The 19274-nt window shown below is 40.6% G+C and overlaps 1 protein-coding gene across 9 annotated transcripts in view; it reads right to left on the reverse strand.

Moving 5' to 3' along the window:
- RBBP8 (RB binding protein 8, endonuclease) overlaps window positions 1-19274 on the reverse strand; it is a 76355-nt gene that overhangs the window by 47274 nt on the left and 9807 nt on the right. For 5 of the 9 annotated variants that reach the window (XM_043539756.1, XM_037892754.2, XM_037892753.2 and 2 more), the window contains 4 exons: window positions 16387-16510; window positions 15389-15449; window positions 14463-14691; window positions 7160-7202 (listed from right to left, as the gene is read on the reverse strand). In XM_043539756.1, coding sequence (XP_043395691.1) covers window positions 7160-7202; window positions 14463-14574 — 155 coding nt within the window. In that variant the 5' untranslated portion in view covers window positions 14575-14691; window positions 15389-15449; window positions 16387-16510. The remainder of the gene's footprint in view (window positions 1-7159; window positions 7203-14462; window positions 14692-15388; window positions 15450-16386; window positions 16511-19274) is intronic. The other 4 variants (XM_043539753.1, XM_037892756.2, XM_043539755.1 and 1 more) reach the window with 2 other exon arrangements.

Raw genomic sequence — 19274 nt, forward strand, 5'->3', positions numbered from 1 at the left:
CTCTCTGCCAGTCACAGTATGCCAATATTTGGGTGACTAACATAAAAACAGTGGGGTAGAAATGTATTTTACTTTAAGAAAACTACAAAGACAATTTCTTGAATCCTTTTCTTCTATGATCCTCTTTATTTACTGCTGAGGATCTTGGAACAGAAGGATCAGAGTACAATAAAGGAGCATAGGGTGGGAGGCACTGATTTGAGTGACTGAGGCACTTTGTAAACAGAACATGAACAAACATACATTTAATTTTCATATACAAATTAAATTTTTACCATTTTATTTTATCAATTAAAAGATGAACAGCTGACTAATTTAATATGAAAGTTACTGAATTCTCAGATATAATATAGTAAAAGTTACCCATTCTGCCACGATAGCCTATGTGAACTCATTAAGCTTGTTCTCTCTTTTAAATCCTTTTGACAGGCAGGATTCAGAGGAAGTTTTATGGCACTAAGGATTAGAACACTATAAAAGCATAGTGCCAGGTTGGATGTTCAATTCCCAACGATCCCCTGGTTTCTCCTACTACCCTTCCCCCCTTCCAGGATGGATGTTGCAACCGCCTACCCCACAACACGACATGACTGGTTGGGGGGGTGGGGAGTTACCCTTCTTATGGGTCCTAGAGTAGAGCTTAGTATCGACCACAGCCTGGGAACACATTTTAAAGGTATTAAACCCTATCTAATCTAGGTGCTCAGTAATGTTTGAAAACATGTTAGCTAACTTTAAAACAAAACAAAAAACCCCAAACACTTCCTTCCTTATAGTCTAAGCAACGCCTATAAGGGTTTATTCAAGGAAGGGAGAGACTGACTGTACAGGGGAACAACAAATCTGACTAAAAACAAACTGCTGCCAAATGCACAAAGTAAATAAAACAAACATTTTTGCTAACTTTTCTGTTATCTGGGGGGCTACCTGTAACTCGTCAATATAGCGTTTTGGGGGCTTTTTTAGACAAATTTTCAAGTTGATGCTGTCCCTTTAGATGTTTTCAGCTACATTTTACAACTCATTGATTTTGGGCTGCTGGGGATTAGTGTTCACAAATGTGGTAGGAAGATGCTTCTGCAGTGTACTACCTAGATTTTTTTTCTTTTATTGATTTAGAATTTTAAAACAAATTAATACCTTGAATGCTTTCTGACTTCACTTATTACTCTAATCATTATCAGAGATCCAAATAGTGCTTTACAATACAAGTATTACATTAACCTCTAGTGTAAGGAGTTTATGGTCTGAAATGCCCGATCTTGCAAATGCCAGTAGAAGCACTAAAGCAGACTCTTGTCTCCTTGTGGAGTGAAAAGCCAGGGAAGAGTAGTTTTGGCATTCCTGATATTTAAGGGGGAAACCCTCCTCCTCTCCACACTCCTTTCAGGCCTGGATTTCAGTAAGACATTGATACAGTTCCACATGGGAAATTTTGAGTTAAAATGGAGAAGATGGGGATTAATATGAGAACTGAAAAGTGGACAGAAACTGGTTAAAGGAGAGACTACAACAGCTCATACTGAAAGGTAACTGTCTGGCTGGGGGACGTTACTAGTGGAATTCCTCAGGGATCTGTCTTGGGACCTATCTTATTTAACATTTTTATTAATTACCTTGGCACAAAAAGTGGGAGTGTGTTAATAAAATTTGAAGATGACACGAAGTTGGGAGGTATTGCCAACACCGAGTATCATAAAAGAAGATCTGGATGACCTTGAAATCTGGAGTAATAGAAATGGGAAGAAATTTAATAGTGCAAAGTGCAAGGCCATGTACTTCGGGAATAAGAATTTTTGCTGTAGGCTGGGGATTTATCAGTTGGAAGCGACAGAGGAGAGGGAAAGACCTGAGTGTACTGGTTGATCACAGGATGACTATGAGCTGCCAATGTGATGCAGCCTTGAAAAAGTCTAATGTAGTCATAGGATGCATCAGGTCAGGTATTTCCAGTATAGACAAGGAAGTGTTAGTACCATTATACAAAGCACTGGTGACATCTCAACTGGAACACTGTGTGCAATTCTGGTCTCCATGTTTAAAAAAGATGATTTCAAACTTGACCAGGTACAGAAAAGGGCTACAAGGAGGATCCAAGGAACGGAAAACCTACCTTATGAGAGGAGACTCAAAAAGCTTGGCTTGTTTAGCTTAATCAAAAGATGACTGAGGGGAATGATGATTGCTTTCTATAAATACGAGTGAGATAAATACCAAGGAGGGGCAGGAATTATTTAAGTTAAGTGCCAATGTTGATACAAGAACAAATGGATATCATCAAGTTTAGGCTTCAAATTAAATGAAGGTTTCTACTCATCAGAGGAGTGAAGTTCTGGAACAGCCTTCCAAGGGGAGTACTGGGGGCCAAAAATCCTAACTGGCTTCAAGATTGAGTTTGACAAGTTAAAGGAGGGAATGGTATGATGAGACTACCTACAATGGCATGTAGTCAATCTGCAACTGCTAGTCGCAAATATCTACAAAGGCTGGTAATGGAACATTAGATCGTGAGGGGTCTGAGCTACTACAGAGAATTCTGGCTGGTGGGTCCTGTTCACATGTTCAGGGTCCACCTTCCCACTATACTTGGGGTCGGGAAAGAATTTTCCCCTGGATCAGATTGGCAGAGACCCTGCGGTTTTTCACCTTCCTCTGAGCATAGATCACTTGCAGTGTAAATAGTGGATTCTCTGTAACTTGAAGTCTTTAAATCATGATTTGAGGACTTCAGTAACTCAGCAAAAGTTATGGGTCTATTACAGGAGTGGGTGGGTGAGGTTCTGTGGCCTGCAGCGTTCGGGAGGTCAGACTAGATCAGTGGTCTGCAACCTTTTTACACGCAAGATCACTTTTTGAATTTAAGATCAAGCCAGGATCTGCCCCGCCCCGCTCACTCCATTCCCTCCTCCCTCTGTTGCTCATGCTCCCCTACCCTCACTCAGTTTCATCGGGCTGGGGCAGTGGGTTGGGAGGGAGTGCAGGCTCTGGGCAGGGGCCGAAGGGTTCGGAGTGTGGGAGGGGGCTCCGGGCTGAGCCTGGGTTGGGGTTGAGGTGCAGGAGGGGGTGAGGTGTGCGGGCTCTGGGAGAGAGTTTGGGTACAGGAGGGAGCTCCGGGCTGGAGCAGAGTGTTGGGGTGCAGGCTCTGGGAGGGAGTTTGGATGCAGGAGAGGGCTCTGAAGACAGGAGGTGAGGGTGCAGGAGGGGTTGCGAGGTACAGGCTCCAGCCAGGAGATGCTTACTACTTGCTTACCTGCTTCTCCCTCCCGTCCCACCCCCCGAACTGGGCCGCAAACGCCACCCCCGCAGCTCCCAGCCAATGGGAGCTGTGGAGTTCACGGGGAGGGGCAGGGGGGCAGCGCACGGAGCCCCTGGGCTGCAGAGACATGCCAGCTGCTTCCGGGAGTAGCATGGGGCCAGCCTTAGCCCCGCCGGACTTTTAGCAGCTGGAAATCACGATTGACTGGCAGAGGCTCCAGGATCGACCAATCGATCGCGATCTACCGGTTGGTGACCACTAGAGTAGATAGAATCAGAGAATATCAGGATTGGAAGGGACCTGAGGAGGTCATCTAGTTCAACCCTCTCCTCAAAGCAGGACCAATCCCCAACTAAATCATCCCAGCCAGGGCTTTGTCAAGCCTGACCTTAAAAACCGCTAAGGAAGGAGATTCCACCACCTCCCTAGGTAATGCATTCCAGTGCTTCACCACCCTCCTAGTGAAAAAGTTCTTCCTAATATTCAACCTAAACCTCCCCCACTGCAACTTGAGACCATTACTCCTCGTTCGGTCATCTGGTACCACTGAGATGATCATAATGGCCCCTTCTAGTCTTAAAGTCTATGAGTCTATGCAAAAAAGGAATAAATCCAATTTTTAAAAGAAATTTATAGGTCATCTTTAAATGATCAAACTATAGACCTGAATCCTGTTTTACATAAAAAAGTACTTAAGAATATATAAAGGTACACTACCATCTCCTTTTAAAACTCAGTAGATTTAATGATTTGATCCTAAACTTCATGTTCATGTTTTAAAGTAATACAATGGAAGGAACAGAGAGAAGTTTTTCAGGATTTTGGTACTGCTTGACAAAAGTGACTGACAATTTGGCAAAGAAGCTAGCCTTTGTTATGAATAGTCTCTGACCCTGCATTTACAAGATCATTAGCTCCAACACTGAACAACATAAGGAGCTCATTGTCAGGCTGGTTATCAAGTCTGAAATATTAAACCTTAGCTATTCAAAAGCATCAGGGAAAACAAAAAGCCCTATGTAAGACTATTGTATCTACAATGTGGTACTTGTAGAATGACTCCAGCAAACAATAATTACGCCATTTGGTTTGATATGTATTAAATCACAACAAAATATCATTGATAATACAGCTCTTCCAGAGACCAAACTTCTCAAGAATGTAAAGTTTTCATTTTACATGGATGTAGAAACAGGTCAGGATATACAGGATTAAGTCAGTAACAGCACCACCAATCAATCTCACAATTTTAGACTGGAACTGAAGCACAGCTAAATATATTTTTGGAAGCTGTACATAATAAAAAATAAAAAGAGTGGTGCTTAATTTGATTTTTTCAAGATATTTGTGACTATTACACAAAGAAATAACTTAACTGAAAATCACTTACTATAACTGATGGTACACAAGCATTGTAGTGAAAAAAGTCTGATTTGATTTCAAGCTTGGTTCCACTATTGTCTGTGAAGTTACACAGTCACTGTATTGCCAAAGCTACTTTGTTCCCGACATATAAACTGTAGATATACACTATTTGAATTTTCGCAAAACATCTGACGGGGTGTTTCATGAAACCCTACTCTCAAAATTAATTAAAATTAATTTTGATATCAATGTCAAATGGACTGAAAACTGGCTGAAGGACTAAAAAGACATGGCCCAATTTGCCAAATTTTGTTCTGTTCCATGCATTATGTTTTATACAAATCTAATGTTTGCATAGTAGCAAATCATTTGCACGTACTACAAACTGAAGCCTAAGCTGACAGTCAACACACTCTGCTCCAATCAGAGATGGGAGTAGGACTTGCAGCTGCACAAAACTTGGCAACTCTGGCTGGCAAAGCTGGGTGAGTGCTCAAGATGGAAGCTAAGAGGTAGCTGTATGTGTGGTTACTGGGGATGTTGGTAGTGCTGTGGGTTTGTGGGTTGTTGGGGAGGTTTAGAGAGTGCTGAGGATGCTAGGGGGAGGATGAGCTGGCTGCAGATGTGGGAGCTTGAGGATAATGCGTCCCTCACCTTGTGCTGCTGTCCTGCCTTCTCTTTCAGATGCCACTGCTAACTCTTCCTAGCTATCCTTTTCAGGTCCTGATCCAGCAGAGGGAGTGGCAAGAGAGGCAGCAGGCAGATGACTACTTAGCAGGTGCAAAATTGACACCAGCTGGCCAAAAGATAGGACAGCAGCTCAGATGGATGTGTAAGAACCTAGCTGAGAAAAGGGAACGTATGACAGAACTGAAATGCCTGACACTTGGCAGCATGAAAGGATAACAACTAGAGAATATAAGTGGGGTGTGTTTAGATGGAGTATGCATCCAACACTAAAATTTTGTTGGAACTGCAAACACCAGTGAGGACTGACAAAATGCACAGGGGCATACAGACAAAAATCAAACTCAATTTAATTTGGAAAAATGCAAGCTAATGCATCTGAGTAAATACAAATCAAGTAACAAATTTGATAAACAGCAAACTACCTGGAAAGTAGTAGTTCTGAAAATGGACAGCAAGTTAAGCATGATTTCACAATGCAATAGGACAGCACAAAAGGGCGATGTAATCTTGATATACATGTAGAGATTTCACACCACAGAAAAGGGAAGTAATAATTCCATAGTATAGGGCTTTGGTGCACAACTGGCCTGGAAATCTGCCTTGATCTCCAAGACCCTCACTACCATAATGATACATACATTGGTGGAAGTCATAAAAGAGCCACCAGAAAGATGACTCCTCTTGGAGTTATCATTGTACAAATACATACATAACTGGAAGACTAATAAAGATACTAAAAAGTAAATTTGGACAACATTGGGGAAGGTTCATATCTGTTAAAAAGTATTTGAAAGGTGTAACTACAAAGGAAGGAGAGGAATTATTTATTCAAAGTGGCATAACTAGGAAAAATGCAGCGGCTGAAATTAACAATGGGAAAATTAGTTAACATAACTACACATTCATACAGGTACAATTTGATTTACTTCTATTATCTAGGTTAATATACACATTTTCTAGTTCATGCGTCTAATAAGCCATGTTCAATATAGTTAAAAAAAAAGAGGAAAAAATAAAATGTGCACAGCACAGGAGTGGATAAACCTTCAGGCTAGGGATGTAACAGGTTAACTAGTTAACCGGTAAGCATTAGTCTTACCAGTTAACCCACCTTAACCGTTAACCCTGGGCCTACCAGCCAGCTGGCACTAGATGCACCACACTGGCTGGCCACCCGACCCCCAGCCATGCTGCCCGGAGCAGTGCCGCCCAGCTGGAGCGGGCCCAACCACAGCTGCACCCCGCCCTGAGGGGCCCCAGCTGCACTGGCGGATTGCCCCCAGCCCCAGTTGTGCCAGCCAGCTGCTTAATCGGTTAACCATTTAAACATTTTTAAACGTTTAAATGGGTTTAAATTTTTTAAACGGTATTTACTTCCCTACTTCAGGCTGGAATTCTTTATACAAATCACTATGACCCAGCTTAGTGGAGGAAGCATTTAAAGGTAAACTGGTAAGCTAAAAAAATTTTAAAACATGGTTATGCCACTTGCTGCTCCTTTATAATGTACAGAAGCAACTTCACCTTAAAAAAAGGTTTCCTACTTATTTTTTCTCATATCTGAATTATCCTTTATGGGCACCCTAGAAATACTACAGAAGACTGCATCACCAGCCGCTCATGCAAGCGATGGAGAACTGGAGTTCAGGTTATAGATCCTGCAAATGTTTATACATGTGTATTACTGACTTCAACATTGCTACTCATGTGAGTCAAATTATACACATGGGTGTCTGCAGGATCAGGCCTCAAGTCCTCAACTCATCATGTAGGAATTACAGTTTATTAACTATATTAAAATTTTCCTCCTATAAAATATATCGGTATGGCATATGGATAGATACTTACAAACACCTTTCCTTTTTCAGTTTGGATATTTTCAACTGTAATCCTGGAAAGTGAAAAGAAAAAAACATGGATTATCTTTTGACTCGTTTTAACACAATTGTGTAGCTGAACTGTCCTTTCAGATACGAGAGCTTTAAAAATCATTCATAACATTTAACCACTCCCTTTTCTCTTGTCCACAGGTAATTTATAACTCATTCTAAAAGTTGGCCCATCGGATAGGATCATTGTTGTTTGCAAAGCCCTACTTTGGAAATGGCCTGTTTCCATTTTTCCATTCTAGTGGGTTTTAGTCACACAAGGAATGTGATTTATTCAGGTGTATGTGATGCAAGAGTCATTCGGTTCCATGAGTGTTTCCTGGTGTCAATCTCTATGGAAATATGCTTGCCTGCCATCTGTGAAAGAGGAAAAAATGCTGCAACATAACTAGTGGAGGAGGAAAGTAGTGGCTCCTGGATTAAGAGGGTAGGGCCTACTTGGACCTTGCCATGATATCTGAATTAATTCTTGGTTGAGTTCAGGAACAGCCATGAAAATCCCATTATTGGCTATCTCGGGATCCTTAATAAATAACATCTGCTTCCCTCCTAAGTTAATATAGAAATTTCTCCTTTGTAAAAAACATACTTCACCTCTGCTATGCTGTAAAAGTAGGGGATATTGTGTACTATTTACATAAACAATTTTCTTGGACTTTGCAGACATGTAGTAGTATACAGTACTACGTGGGTATATAAAGTTGTAGAAAAGATTTCTGAAATGAATTTTCAAATATTACAGTATCCGGTCATGTAATTAAGGACAGTATCATGGATACACACAAAGAAGCAACATTAAGGGACCACCGCTTAATGTTCCTAAGTCCACAAGGAGGACATGCTTCTGGGGCTACTGCTATTCTTCCAGCTCTAATGTAGCCATGCTGCTAGGGACTTCTCAGGCTGAAGCTTCCCAGAAAGCCACTTTAAGATGATTTGAGGAATGATGCACATCGTTCTGTGCCTTCCTCACTCTTTTCCTATTCAGTCATCCATGTCCTGTAGAGGATCCGAGACATCTACTCTTTGTAGAAGAGGGAAGATTCACACATGTATGGGACCCTCCAAATGTCACTGTTGGGGATAATCAGATGCTAAGTACATGACAAATAAAATTAAGAATGGAAAAATAAAACATGTGAAGCCAATGAATAAGGAAATTCCCCCCCAATGCCTTCTTCAAACATATAACCAAAAAAAAAAGACTTACCAGTTTTATTCATATTTTAAAAAACTTTTGAACTAAAAATACCTGTGCCAGCATGCCATTCACAAAAAAGGATATTCTTTAATGTTATAATCTCACAACAGCCTTATTAAGAAAGTGCTGACATAGTAAAGACATAACATAAAAACACAAAAATAAAAACTGTGACATTGCTTGGAGAAGTAGAGGTTGGGATTGTCAAGAAGTTTCCTTCCCTGCCCCTCTAAGGATAGCCAAATAAGAAAGTTTACTTGTTGACATACATGCTAATCTTTATTCTGGCAAACCTTCCAGTATTCAGGCTTCCACTTGGAAAGTAATAGTCAAGACAAAGATTCAGTGAAAACACACTATAGACCATGGGTGGGCAAACTTTTTGACCTGAGGGCCACATCGGCATTGCGCAACGGTATGGAGGGCCGGTTGGGAAGGCTGTGCCTCCCCAAACAGCCTGGCCCCCGCCCCCTATCCATCCCCTCCCACTTTCCATGCCCCTCAGAACTCCTGACCCATCCAACCCCCCCCCCCGCTCCTTGACCCCTGATTGCACCCTCCCAGGACCCCTGCCCCAACTGCCCCCCGGGACCCCACCCCCTATCCAACCCCTCCGTTCCCCATCCCCTGAACGCCCCCCCCCCCCGAACCTCCACCCCATCCAACTTCCCCCTGTCCCCTGACTGCCCCTCAGGCCCCCCTGCCCCTTATCCAACCCCCTACTCCACGCCCCCTTACCATGCTGGAGCCAGCCACGCCGCCGCGCTGCCCCACAGGAGAGGCGAGCCAGAGCGCTGTCCACACAGCGGCGTAGCTGCGGGGGAGGGGAAAACACAGGGGAGGGGCCAGGGTAGCTTTCATAGCCGACAGCTCAGGGGCCGGGCCGTATGTGGCCCGCGGGCCGTAGTTTGCCCACCTCTGCTATAGATTGTTACAAGATGATAAGGTAACAACAAGATAGAAAATGCATGGAGACTACTTCAAAAGAAAGTTCTTGGGACATAGGTAAAGACTTCTTATCTCATAAGCACTCAACACCTATGTGACTTTATGTTCTGTCATGCAGCACAGAAAGAGGATTTATTTATTTTTTAAAGTGGTTGCTATTCATAAAGTCAATTAGACATCGGCAATTAGAACCCCTATAAAGTGTGCTTTAATCCTACTCCACACCCATCAGAAGGAATGAGGCTGCACAACAATGTGGCTCCTGTATGAACAGGTAGTCTGTTCAGCAAAGTATTTAAGATTGTAACATTGGCAACCTGAGCCGCCAACTGAAGAGGCAATGCTCAAAAGGCCAAGTACTATGCTATAAGTAACACTATCTCCCCTCTCACCTGAATTCAGGAAGAGCTGAACTGGTTACTTAAAGTTTTTTTTAAAAGTCAAATGACTACAATGAGAAGGCAGGAATCCAGTTTGTTACATTTATCTGAGAGTGTAGAATTACTAACGTTACCCATAATCTCTTCCTTTTTGTCTTTCAGGGTACCAGGAAGCTTTGATCACACTAACTAATAGGACTATGCTTGTGTTTCTAAAAAAAGTTTTATGTTTCCAGAATTCAATATATAGCTAACCAAATATTTGTCTAAAGTGGAAAAAATTCCTCAGTTTAATCACAACCACTTAGTTTCTCCTTTCCAGATCACCTGCTTTGCAAGAAGGTGGATGATTTGGTGCAGGGGACCTATTGCTGGGATGTTAGGCTTTAACTGCTTTAACGTGTGCAATGTGAAGGTGACTTGATGAATATTTATTAATATTAATATGTTTTAAATCTATTTTTAAAATCAACATTTAGGTTAATATCAATACACAACATTCAACATTTAAAAGTTAAGGTTATGAGACTTGTAACTAGGCTACATTATGCATATATGTAATATTTTTCATTAAGGACTGTTAATAATTACACCTGATTGGACACGCACACAACTGGACTGTGACTTATTTATACCTTAATTAAGATTTAAATACAGTAGAGTTATCATAGCTACAGGAACTTCATCATTTTAATTTCTTGACCTGTATACTTAAGTTTTCAGTATTAACATTGTATTAGCATGTGTCTTGGCATCTAACTCCACTGTCTGAGAAAAAAATGAAATGGAAATAGTTAAGAGAAACCAGAGAAAAAGCTATAGTAATTCATTCAAATGTATGCTATTTTACATTCATACAAACATTTATTTGAACTGCAGGTCTTGGAATGTGAAATGCAGTTCTCTCTCTTATGGGATTAGTGTGTTCTGGGGCTTCCACCTGAGGGGTTATAGGCTGATTGGGTCATAATTGGCTGATTGGGTTATAATTATATTATGCAGATGACTGTCCAGAAACAATTGTACTGAGACCACATCTGTCACATGGTGACAATTTCTGATCTTTACTAACATGGGTTGTGTTTTAAATAGTGACCTAATAGGGAAAAGATTCCAAATTCCATTATACATAGAGTCTCCTAATAGCACCTCTTTCTTATCCTCAAAAGCCAAGCATTTTAAGTAACAGGATGTAATAGAATGGTGTGTGGCCCACAACCTTCATCATTGCAGTAAATGCCTTCTCTCTTGCATTACAGTTCCACATGAGAAAACAGGTGATAGCTGAAAACCTTTTGAAGACTTCCATGTGTCTTATGTCATCTTAAAATGATGTGTGGAAGAAACTCAGTGTAAAGTTACCTATCACTTTACTATGTAATTTTAAGAGTTATATTTCTAATAATCTTTCATTATTCTACTGAAGTTGCTAAATTCTGCAGGACAAATTTTTAGAAATACTTCTAAAGATGTCAAAAATATCTTTTATGAGGCACCTAAGAAACAGAAAATTTACTCTGAATGGATGAGAGGGTAGGTTAATCCTGAAGGTAAGGATATAATTCAGTTATGAGCATGAAGATAGCAATTTCAACATAATTTTATTTACTTTTTCCATAGTCTTCAACCTTCTCATCTCCTACAGGGATCCTTCAATGCAAAAATGTGTTTTATTTTTCATGATCCTATCTGCCCTAAGACTCATATCTTCTTTATCACAGTCTCCTGTTTTTCTGTGGGTGTAAAGGGGAAGAACTGGATTACTTATTTTATTGTTCTACAAAAACCTCCTTCTCTGTTTGTTCAATGTATTACAGGGGTATATTTGTTTCCTATAGTACACAGCTTCAGATTTAGTTTTAAAGATTATGCTTCAGATACAAAGTTGATGAGTGACAAATCCGACACCTACTTAGAGACTATTCATATCACATATCTAATTTGTAATTAGTATGTAAGTACTAATATCTGTTGGGGGATCTGGGCTCTTCACAAATATTAGTATTAGATAATATCCTGTGTGAAGTAGGGAAGTATTAATTACCATATGCATCTCACAAATGGGAAACGGAGGCAGAGATTTATTGACCAATTTTCAGAAGTACTGATCACCACAAATTCCATTGAAGTCATTGGGAACTACAGGTACACAGCTCCTTTGATAATTAGGCCTTGCTCATGGTCACACAGAAAGTTTGTGGCAGAAACTATTAGCTATTTTGTCAGCTGAGAAGCAGCTTTTCAAAGGTGAATAAATTGGCCTGATAAAAAATGAAAAAGCCTCCATTTATTCTCTAAAGACAAAGTACAGAAGTTGTAAAATTACATTTATTAAAAAATAGTTGTTTTTCATTTAGTGTGATCAAGCACACAATGGAGAGTGCATATACATTTTTTTCCTCCAATGTACTAATAAAACACAATCCAACATAACCAATTTAAAGCACTCTAAAAAAATTACAACTTTTATAAAATTTCAGGCAGTTGTAACTTATGTTAACTTGCAAATCCCTAGAAAGCAGAATTTGTAACAGAAGTAACAGTCCTCTGATAGTCAGTACAAGCATACACAAAGTGCTTCACTTCTTGAGCAAACACTCCATTTCTCCTAAATATAACCATATGTAATATATTGTTGCTGACATATAGATTTAAAACTCATGAATCAATTTTATTTAATTCTTATTAATAGACTTCAGAAACAAGCAAAGTCCAGGCAAGTCTTTGTTTGATGTGTCTTAAATATTCTCTTGCACTTAAATACTCTCTTCTCCCCACCTTTTGAAAAAAATTAACTATCCTTCAGGCATGTCTTTGATGTTATCGTGGAAGATCTAATTTTACCCACACTGTGGAACACACTACCAAAGGGCTAGGCATGAAAAAGTTTGCTTAGTGGCAAAATTACCTGGCCCCACCCAATTCACATTTTAAAGAGAACATGCAAATGTATAAAGAAAACCAAAACTTTAGAAACATGCACTGAATGTCCCAAATAACTACAAAGGGGCATTCAACACCACCCATAAGTCTTAGTTTTTTTTGTTTTTCATGTTTACACATGCCATGGATTGCCAAATCCCACTCTGATGCTCCCAACATATGATCTGCTGATGACATCACACCCACTACTGAAACCCAGCTCAAGGCTGAATCAAATCAACAGGAGTTAAGATAATATTTTAAGAAATAAACTACAACATAGTGTTTTTCAGGACATTCTATAAAACTTATTTTATCTCTCAGGATACAAACTAAGATTTTTGTTAAAAAAAAGTAACCAGAATGCAATTGGTTGGTAAATCTTTTTCTTTTAACTAATGTCAACTTAATTTCCTTTTAGTGAACAACAGATGTTTTTGACCAGGTACACAAACCCTCAAGGCCCAATCTTGCAAGTTGCTGAGTGGAATCAAATGTCCCACCAATTTCAGTCAGAGTAATGAGGTCAGCTGCATCTTATAAGATTGGGCCATTACATATTTGAAAACTAAGGACTGATCCTGCAATCAGGCCTCCATAGACAGATCCCTGTACTCATTTTGAAGTCAGTGAGACTCCACATAGGTGGAACCATCTGCCTACAAGGATCTAATAGAACAACTGGGGCCTACATTAATTCCTAATAAGTCATCTGCTTCTCTTCCAAAGTGATTTGCATAGTCTTTAATGTACAACAATGCATTTTCGAAAGTTCAAGTCAAACACTGTTCTCAATCAGTTCAAAAGCACTAATCATGCATTAACAACTATTCACGTGATTTAAGGTTTGAGAGACCAGGTTTTAAGTTTGGACCATGTATTTTTAGAAAGAGAAAAAACACACATGGAAATTGTTTAAGGAAATATTATAAATATGATAAAATATAAAAATTGCATGCTGTGATAATTCCTTTCATTTTTGGATGTTTTTTAATTCTCCCCAATACTCAAGAATGCAGATGTACAATGCCTTCTAACAGTCATAATTATGGTACAACCAGTAGCACAAAGGCTGAAAAATATGATAGAAGCTATTTATTCTTGCATTAAAAATTTCATTGTGAATAGTTAAAACTAGAGACATTACCACTTGGCATTTTCTCAAGACAGAACCACAAGTGTTAATATCTATATAGTCCATTGGTTTTATGTATCTGAAGACGTAAGAAGAAAAGGAAATTAAAAAAAAGGAGGAAAAAAAACATTGGGCTTGGTAACTTGTTTTTCCTTTAAAACCAGTGACTTTCAATTATGAAGCATTAATAGCAAAATAGCACTAAGTACATCCAAAGCAACTGTAAAGGTCAGTTCAGGTTAAGTAACTTTACTTGGTAGATTTATGAGCTCATTTGTACAGTTTGATTGCTTAGGTTCCAACCTTGCAAGAATATTCAGATTTTAAAGCCAAAAGGGACCACCACTGTGATCATCCAATCTGACCTGCTGCATAACACAAGCCATCATAGTCAGAGAAGTTTTGTACTGGCTCACTTGCAGGATTGGAGCCCTAGAGTAAACTTTTTTACTTCTAAAAACAAGCACAACAGTTAAAAATAGCCTCCTAATCTAACTATAAACAAAGCTCCTTTGTACTAACAGTTCCCATTTTACGTACACAGAAGCACAGCACAGGAAGGGATTTCTGGGTCATCAAGTCCAGTCCTCTGCTATCGCAGGCAAGCCCATCATATAATCCTGTTCATAAATAAATCAAACTCCATCAACATACAGCACCAGTTGGAATAATTTACCTTGTACTTCTTTATCATGATATTCTTTTAGTTTGGACCACAGATCCTTGAAGATGTCACCAGTAGATTCAGCAGAGCTAGGGCTCCCACAACTTCCTCCAGAAACATTCATCTTGTCTTTTCCAATGTAACTGTTTTCACTTATCTTATCTATGGTACTTGTTCACTCTATCCTTTTTAGTTTTAAATTACATAGCTATGAAGTTTGTTTCTGAAGACAGCTGCATGCCTGTAATGACAGATTGACAACATTTACGTTTGCATGTATCAGAGTATGACTTGCAGCCATGATGAAATACAAAGCCCACTGCCTGTCATTGTCAAGTTGTATTTATTTAGTGACAATCATTCACCTTAAAAGCTTGGTAAGTTCTAATTATCTTGCCGAAAGCTAAAAACTATTGTATAATAAAAGTTTTTTTTTTAAAAAACAGCTACCAAATTCAAATTAGATGACAGATTTTAAGGATTGTTCACACTTTTTCCATGTTTAAAAACATTTTAATCTAATTCCTGATTACCAAAATTACCTTACGATCCCCACATTTTACAATTTGAAAATGCTTCAATACAGTTTTGTAAAAGGGGCCAACTGGCTAAAAAAAACCACAGGGTGTGCACATGTATTTCTTTATGCATATAATTCTAGATACGGGCCCAGAATGCTCATTCCTAAAGGAGGAAATCAGATGAAGAGGAACACTCAGGTTCCCCTGGTAGTTTTCTCTAAATCTGCCACCAGGAGTGGGATTGTCTCCTCACAGAAGAATAGGAGGTTGGTCCCAGAACTTGCAGATCCCCCAAAACCCATGAGGATCTTGGGATCCATCAAAGCCACAGGGTCCTGTGTCTCTGCACTGAATCAGATTCCTCTCAGACTCCAACAATATGACTCAAATGGAGTCACATTGCAAAGAAATTCCTACCTACTGCTGCTCCTGCTGCCTTATGAGGGATTCCACAGTGAAGAGGATCTCCTCAGGTAATCTAGAGAGGAACAAGGTGCTGTGGTTAGGGTACTGCATTGGAACTCAGAACTTGATTCATTCCTGGTGCTGACACAGATGTGTGACATTGTAAAAGCCATGCAATCTGTCCCTCAGTTGTGAAACTGTGTATAATTATCTTTCCTCTCTCCCAGCCGTTGGCTTGTCTCTTTACACTGTAAACTTTTGGGGTCAGGGACTGTTTCTTATTATATGCTTGTACAGTACCTACCCACCATTGGTCCCAATCTTAGTTATTATTGTTCTGTAAGACAAATGATAAATAAGTAGGTCAATAATCCCCCATCCCTTTTGAGTTATTCTTAAATGACGATTCTGACTGAGCATGCTGGAGACTGACTTTTAAGACCTGCAGTTGGAAGGGGCCAGGGCTCCCTGAGTTTCTGAGGTAAAATGCAAAGTTTCTCCTCATACCCCGCAAGACCTAGGAGTAACCAAGCAGCTGTACTTTCTAACGTACAAGTCCATGAGCTACATAAACATATGTATTGAGGCTGCAACTTCTCTCACAAACAATAGGTCTCCTAAACTCTTCACATTAGGAAGGATCGTTCAATGGTTTGAGGGCTAACCTAGGACTTGGAAGACCTGGCTCCAAGTCTTTGCTCTATCACATACTTCCTATATGACTTTGGGCAAGCCACTTAGCCTCTCTGTGCCTCACTTCCCCATCACTAAAATGGGATATTAGTACCTCTTTATCTTACAGCCGTGTTTGAGGATAAATACATATAAAAGAGACCTGTGTGGAGGCTCAAAATGTGCATCTTACATAAAACAGACATCAGACAGCCCCAGATATGCTTGAATCTGCTTTGGCTCTTGGAGATTGAATTACATGACCTATTGCACTGGCTATAAGTTTCAAGTTAGCGAAGGTTCTCATATTAAACACAACTCAACAGAAAACAAGTTACCTTTTGGAATTACGGATAACTACTGGTCACCAACTGAAGTCATGATAGAGGTCTCCATACATCTTCACAGCTGAAATGCTTCACCTTGAGCCATCATACAATGCTTCTTTGTGGAACCCATTGCCTAATAACATTAGGAATGTCTTTTAGACATTTGTTTTCATTAGCTTTTAAATAGAGCTGCCTGAGAAATCACCTCTCTCTCTCTATGAGCAGTCAGGACAGTAGAGATAAGATGATGCGTCCTTGCTTACACCCTTAGATTTGAACATCTAGGGACTGTCATTTTCAGTTAGAGGGCACGTGATTTAGAATTTTCTTCCACTTTTGGGGATTGTCTCTAAGGTTTTTCTGCACAAATTTCCCACAAAATTTATTTTCAGTGGTACATAATGCTGAAATTAAAAGAAAAAAAAGTAGTGGAATTGTCCTAAGCTCCATCAGCTTTGTAACCCCAAAACAAGATGCCAGTCATGGCAGATGTTCAACACATGATCATGCATACTCTGCTTACTCTCCTGCCTCTAGCAGTCAGTGTTCAGGAATATCCCTGGACAAGGCTGGTCAGTTGTATAAGCACAACTGGCATGTGATAAAAATGAACAAAACTGAGTCTGGATATTAAGAACTGATTCCAAAGCAGCCTTCATGGCTCTGAAAAAGAGCTTGAAACACTGAACTGAATGTACATTAATGCATGACTACCTCCAGCAGAGGGAGAAGCAAGAGAAAGCTGCCTGAGGCCACCCACTGCAGTAAAAAAGAAAAGGCCTTCACTCAGCTGTATTGGCGCTGCTCTCTAGCTGTTACCAACTTTGGGTGGACTTGCTTAAGAAAAGCTCTTGCAGCCAGTAACATTCATAACACCATGATGCTGTTGACACTCCAGAGGTTAGACAACTATTAAAAGTGCAAGCAGCTACAAAAAAGTCGTCTATACATTATAATCAAAGAGGCTGATAAAGGAGGTGCTGTTGTCATCATGAACAGGTCTGACTGCCAAAAGGAGGCTGCCGGACAACTCCAATACCAAATTCTACAGGCTACTTTCCTCAGATCCCACTGAGGAATACACTAAGAAACTGCACCATCTACTCAGGACACTCCCTACGCTAGCACAGGAACAAATCAACATACCCTTAGAGCCCTGACTGGGGTTATTCTATCTACTACCCAAGATCCACAATCCCAGAAATCCTGGACGCCCTATCATCTTGGGCATTGGCACTCTCACTGAAGGACTGTCCACGTATGTGGACTCTCTCCTCGGACCCTACGCCACCAGCACTCTCAGCTATGTCTGTGACACCACTGATTTCCTGAAAAACTACAATGCATTGGAGATCTTCCAGAAAACACCATCCTCGCCACCATGGATGTAGAGGCTCTCTATACAAACATCCCACACACAGATGGAATACAAGCTATCAGGAACAGTATCCCCTGATGATGCCACAGCACAACTGGTTGCTGAGCTCTGTGATTTTATCCTCATGCACAATTATTTCAAATTTGGTGACAATATATACCTCCAGAGCAGTGGCATCGCTATGGGCACCCGCATGGCCCCACAACATGCCAGCATTTTCATGGCTGACCTGGAACAACACTTCCTCAGCTCTCGTCCACTCACACCCCTTCTCTATCTATAGTACATTGATGACATCTTCATCATCTGGACCCATGGGAAGGAAACTCTGGAAGCTACTGAAATCATGGTGGAATTCTTCCACCCCACCATCAACCTCAGCCTGGACCAATCTACACGGGGAGTCCACTTCCTAGACACCATGGTGCAAATAAGTGACTGTCACGTTAACACCACCCTATACCGAAAACCCACCGACCGCTATGCCTACCTTCATGCCTCCAGCTTCCATCCCGGACACACCACACAATTCATTGCCTACAGCCAAGCACTGAGGTACAACCGCATTTGCTCCAACCCCTCAGAAAGAGACCAACACCTACAAGATCTTCACCAAGCATTCTCAAAACTACGATACCCACACAAAGAAATAAGGAAACAGATCAACAGAGCCAGACGTGTATCCAGAAGCCTCCCGCTGCAAGACAAGCCCAAGAAAGAAACCAACAGAACTCCACTGGCCATCACATACAGTCCTCAGCTAAAACCTCTCCAACACATCATCAGTGATCTACAACCCATCCTGGACAACGATCCCTGACTTTCACAGGCCTTGGGAGGCAGGCCAGTCCTTGCCCACAGACAACCTGAAGCATATTCTCACCAGCAACTACACACCGCACCATAGTAATTCTAACTCAGGAACCAATTCATGCAACAAACCTCGATGCCAACTCTGCCCACATATCTACACCAGCGACACCATCACAGGACCTAGCCAGATCAGCCACATCATCACCGGTTCATTCACCTGCATGTCCACCAATATAATATATGCCATCATGTACCAACAATGCCCCTCTGCTATGTACATCGGCCAAACTGGACAGTCCCTACATAAAAGGATAAATGGACACAAATCAGAGATTAGGAATGGCAATATACAAAAACCTGTAGCAGAACACTTCAACCTCCCTGGCACACAATAGCAGATTTAAAGGTAGCCATCCTGCAGCAAAAAAACTTCAGGACCAGACTTCAAAGAGAAACTGCTGAGCTTCAGTTCATTTGCAAATTTGACACCATCAGCTCAGGATTAAACAAAGACTATCAATGGCTAGCCAACTACAAAAGCAGTTTCTCCTCCCTTGGTGTTCACACCTTAACTGCTAGAAGAGGGCCTCATCCTCCCTGATTGAACTAACCTTGTTATCCCTAGCCTGATTCTTGCTTGCATATTTATACCTGCCTCTGGAAATTTCCACTACATGCATCTGACAAAGTGGGTATTCACCCACAA

The sequence above is a fragment of the Chelonia mydas genome, chromosome 2, assembly GCF_015237465.2.
Source record: "Chelonia mydas isolate rCheMyd1 chromosome 2, rCheMyd1.pri.v2, whole genome shotgun sequence".
NCBI lineage: Eukaryota > Metazoa > Chordata > Testudines > Cheloniidae > Chelonia > Chelonia mydas.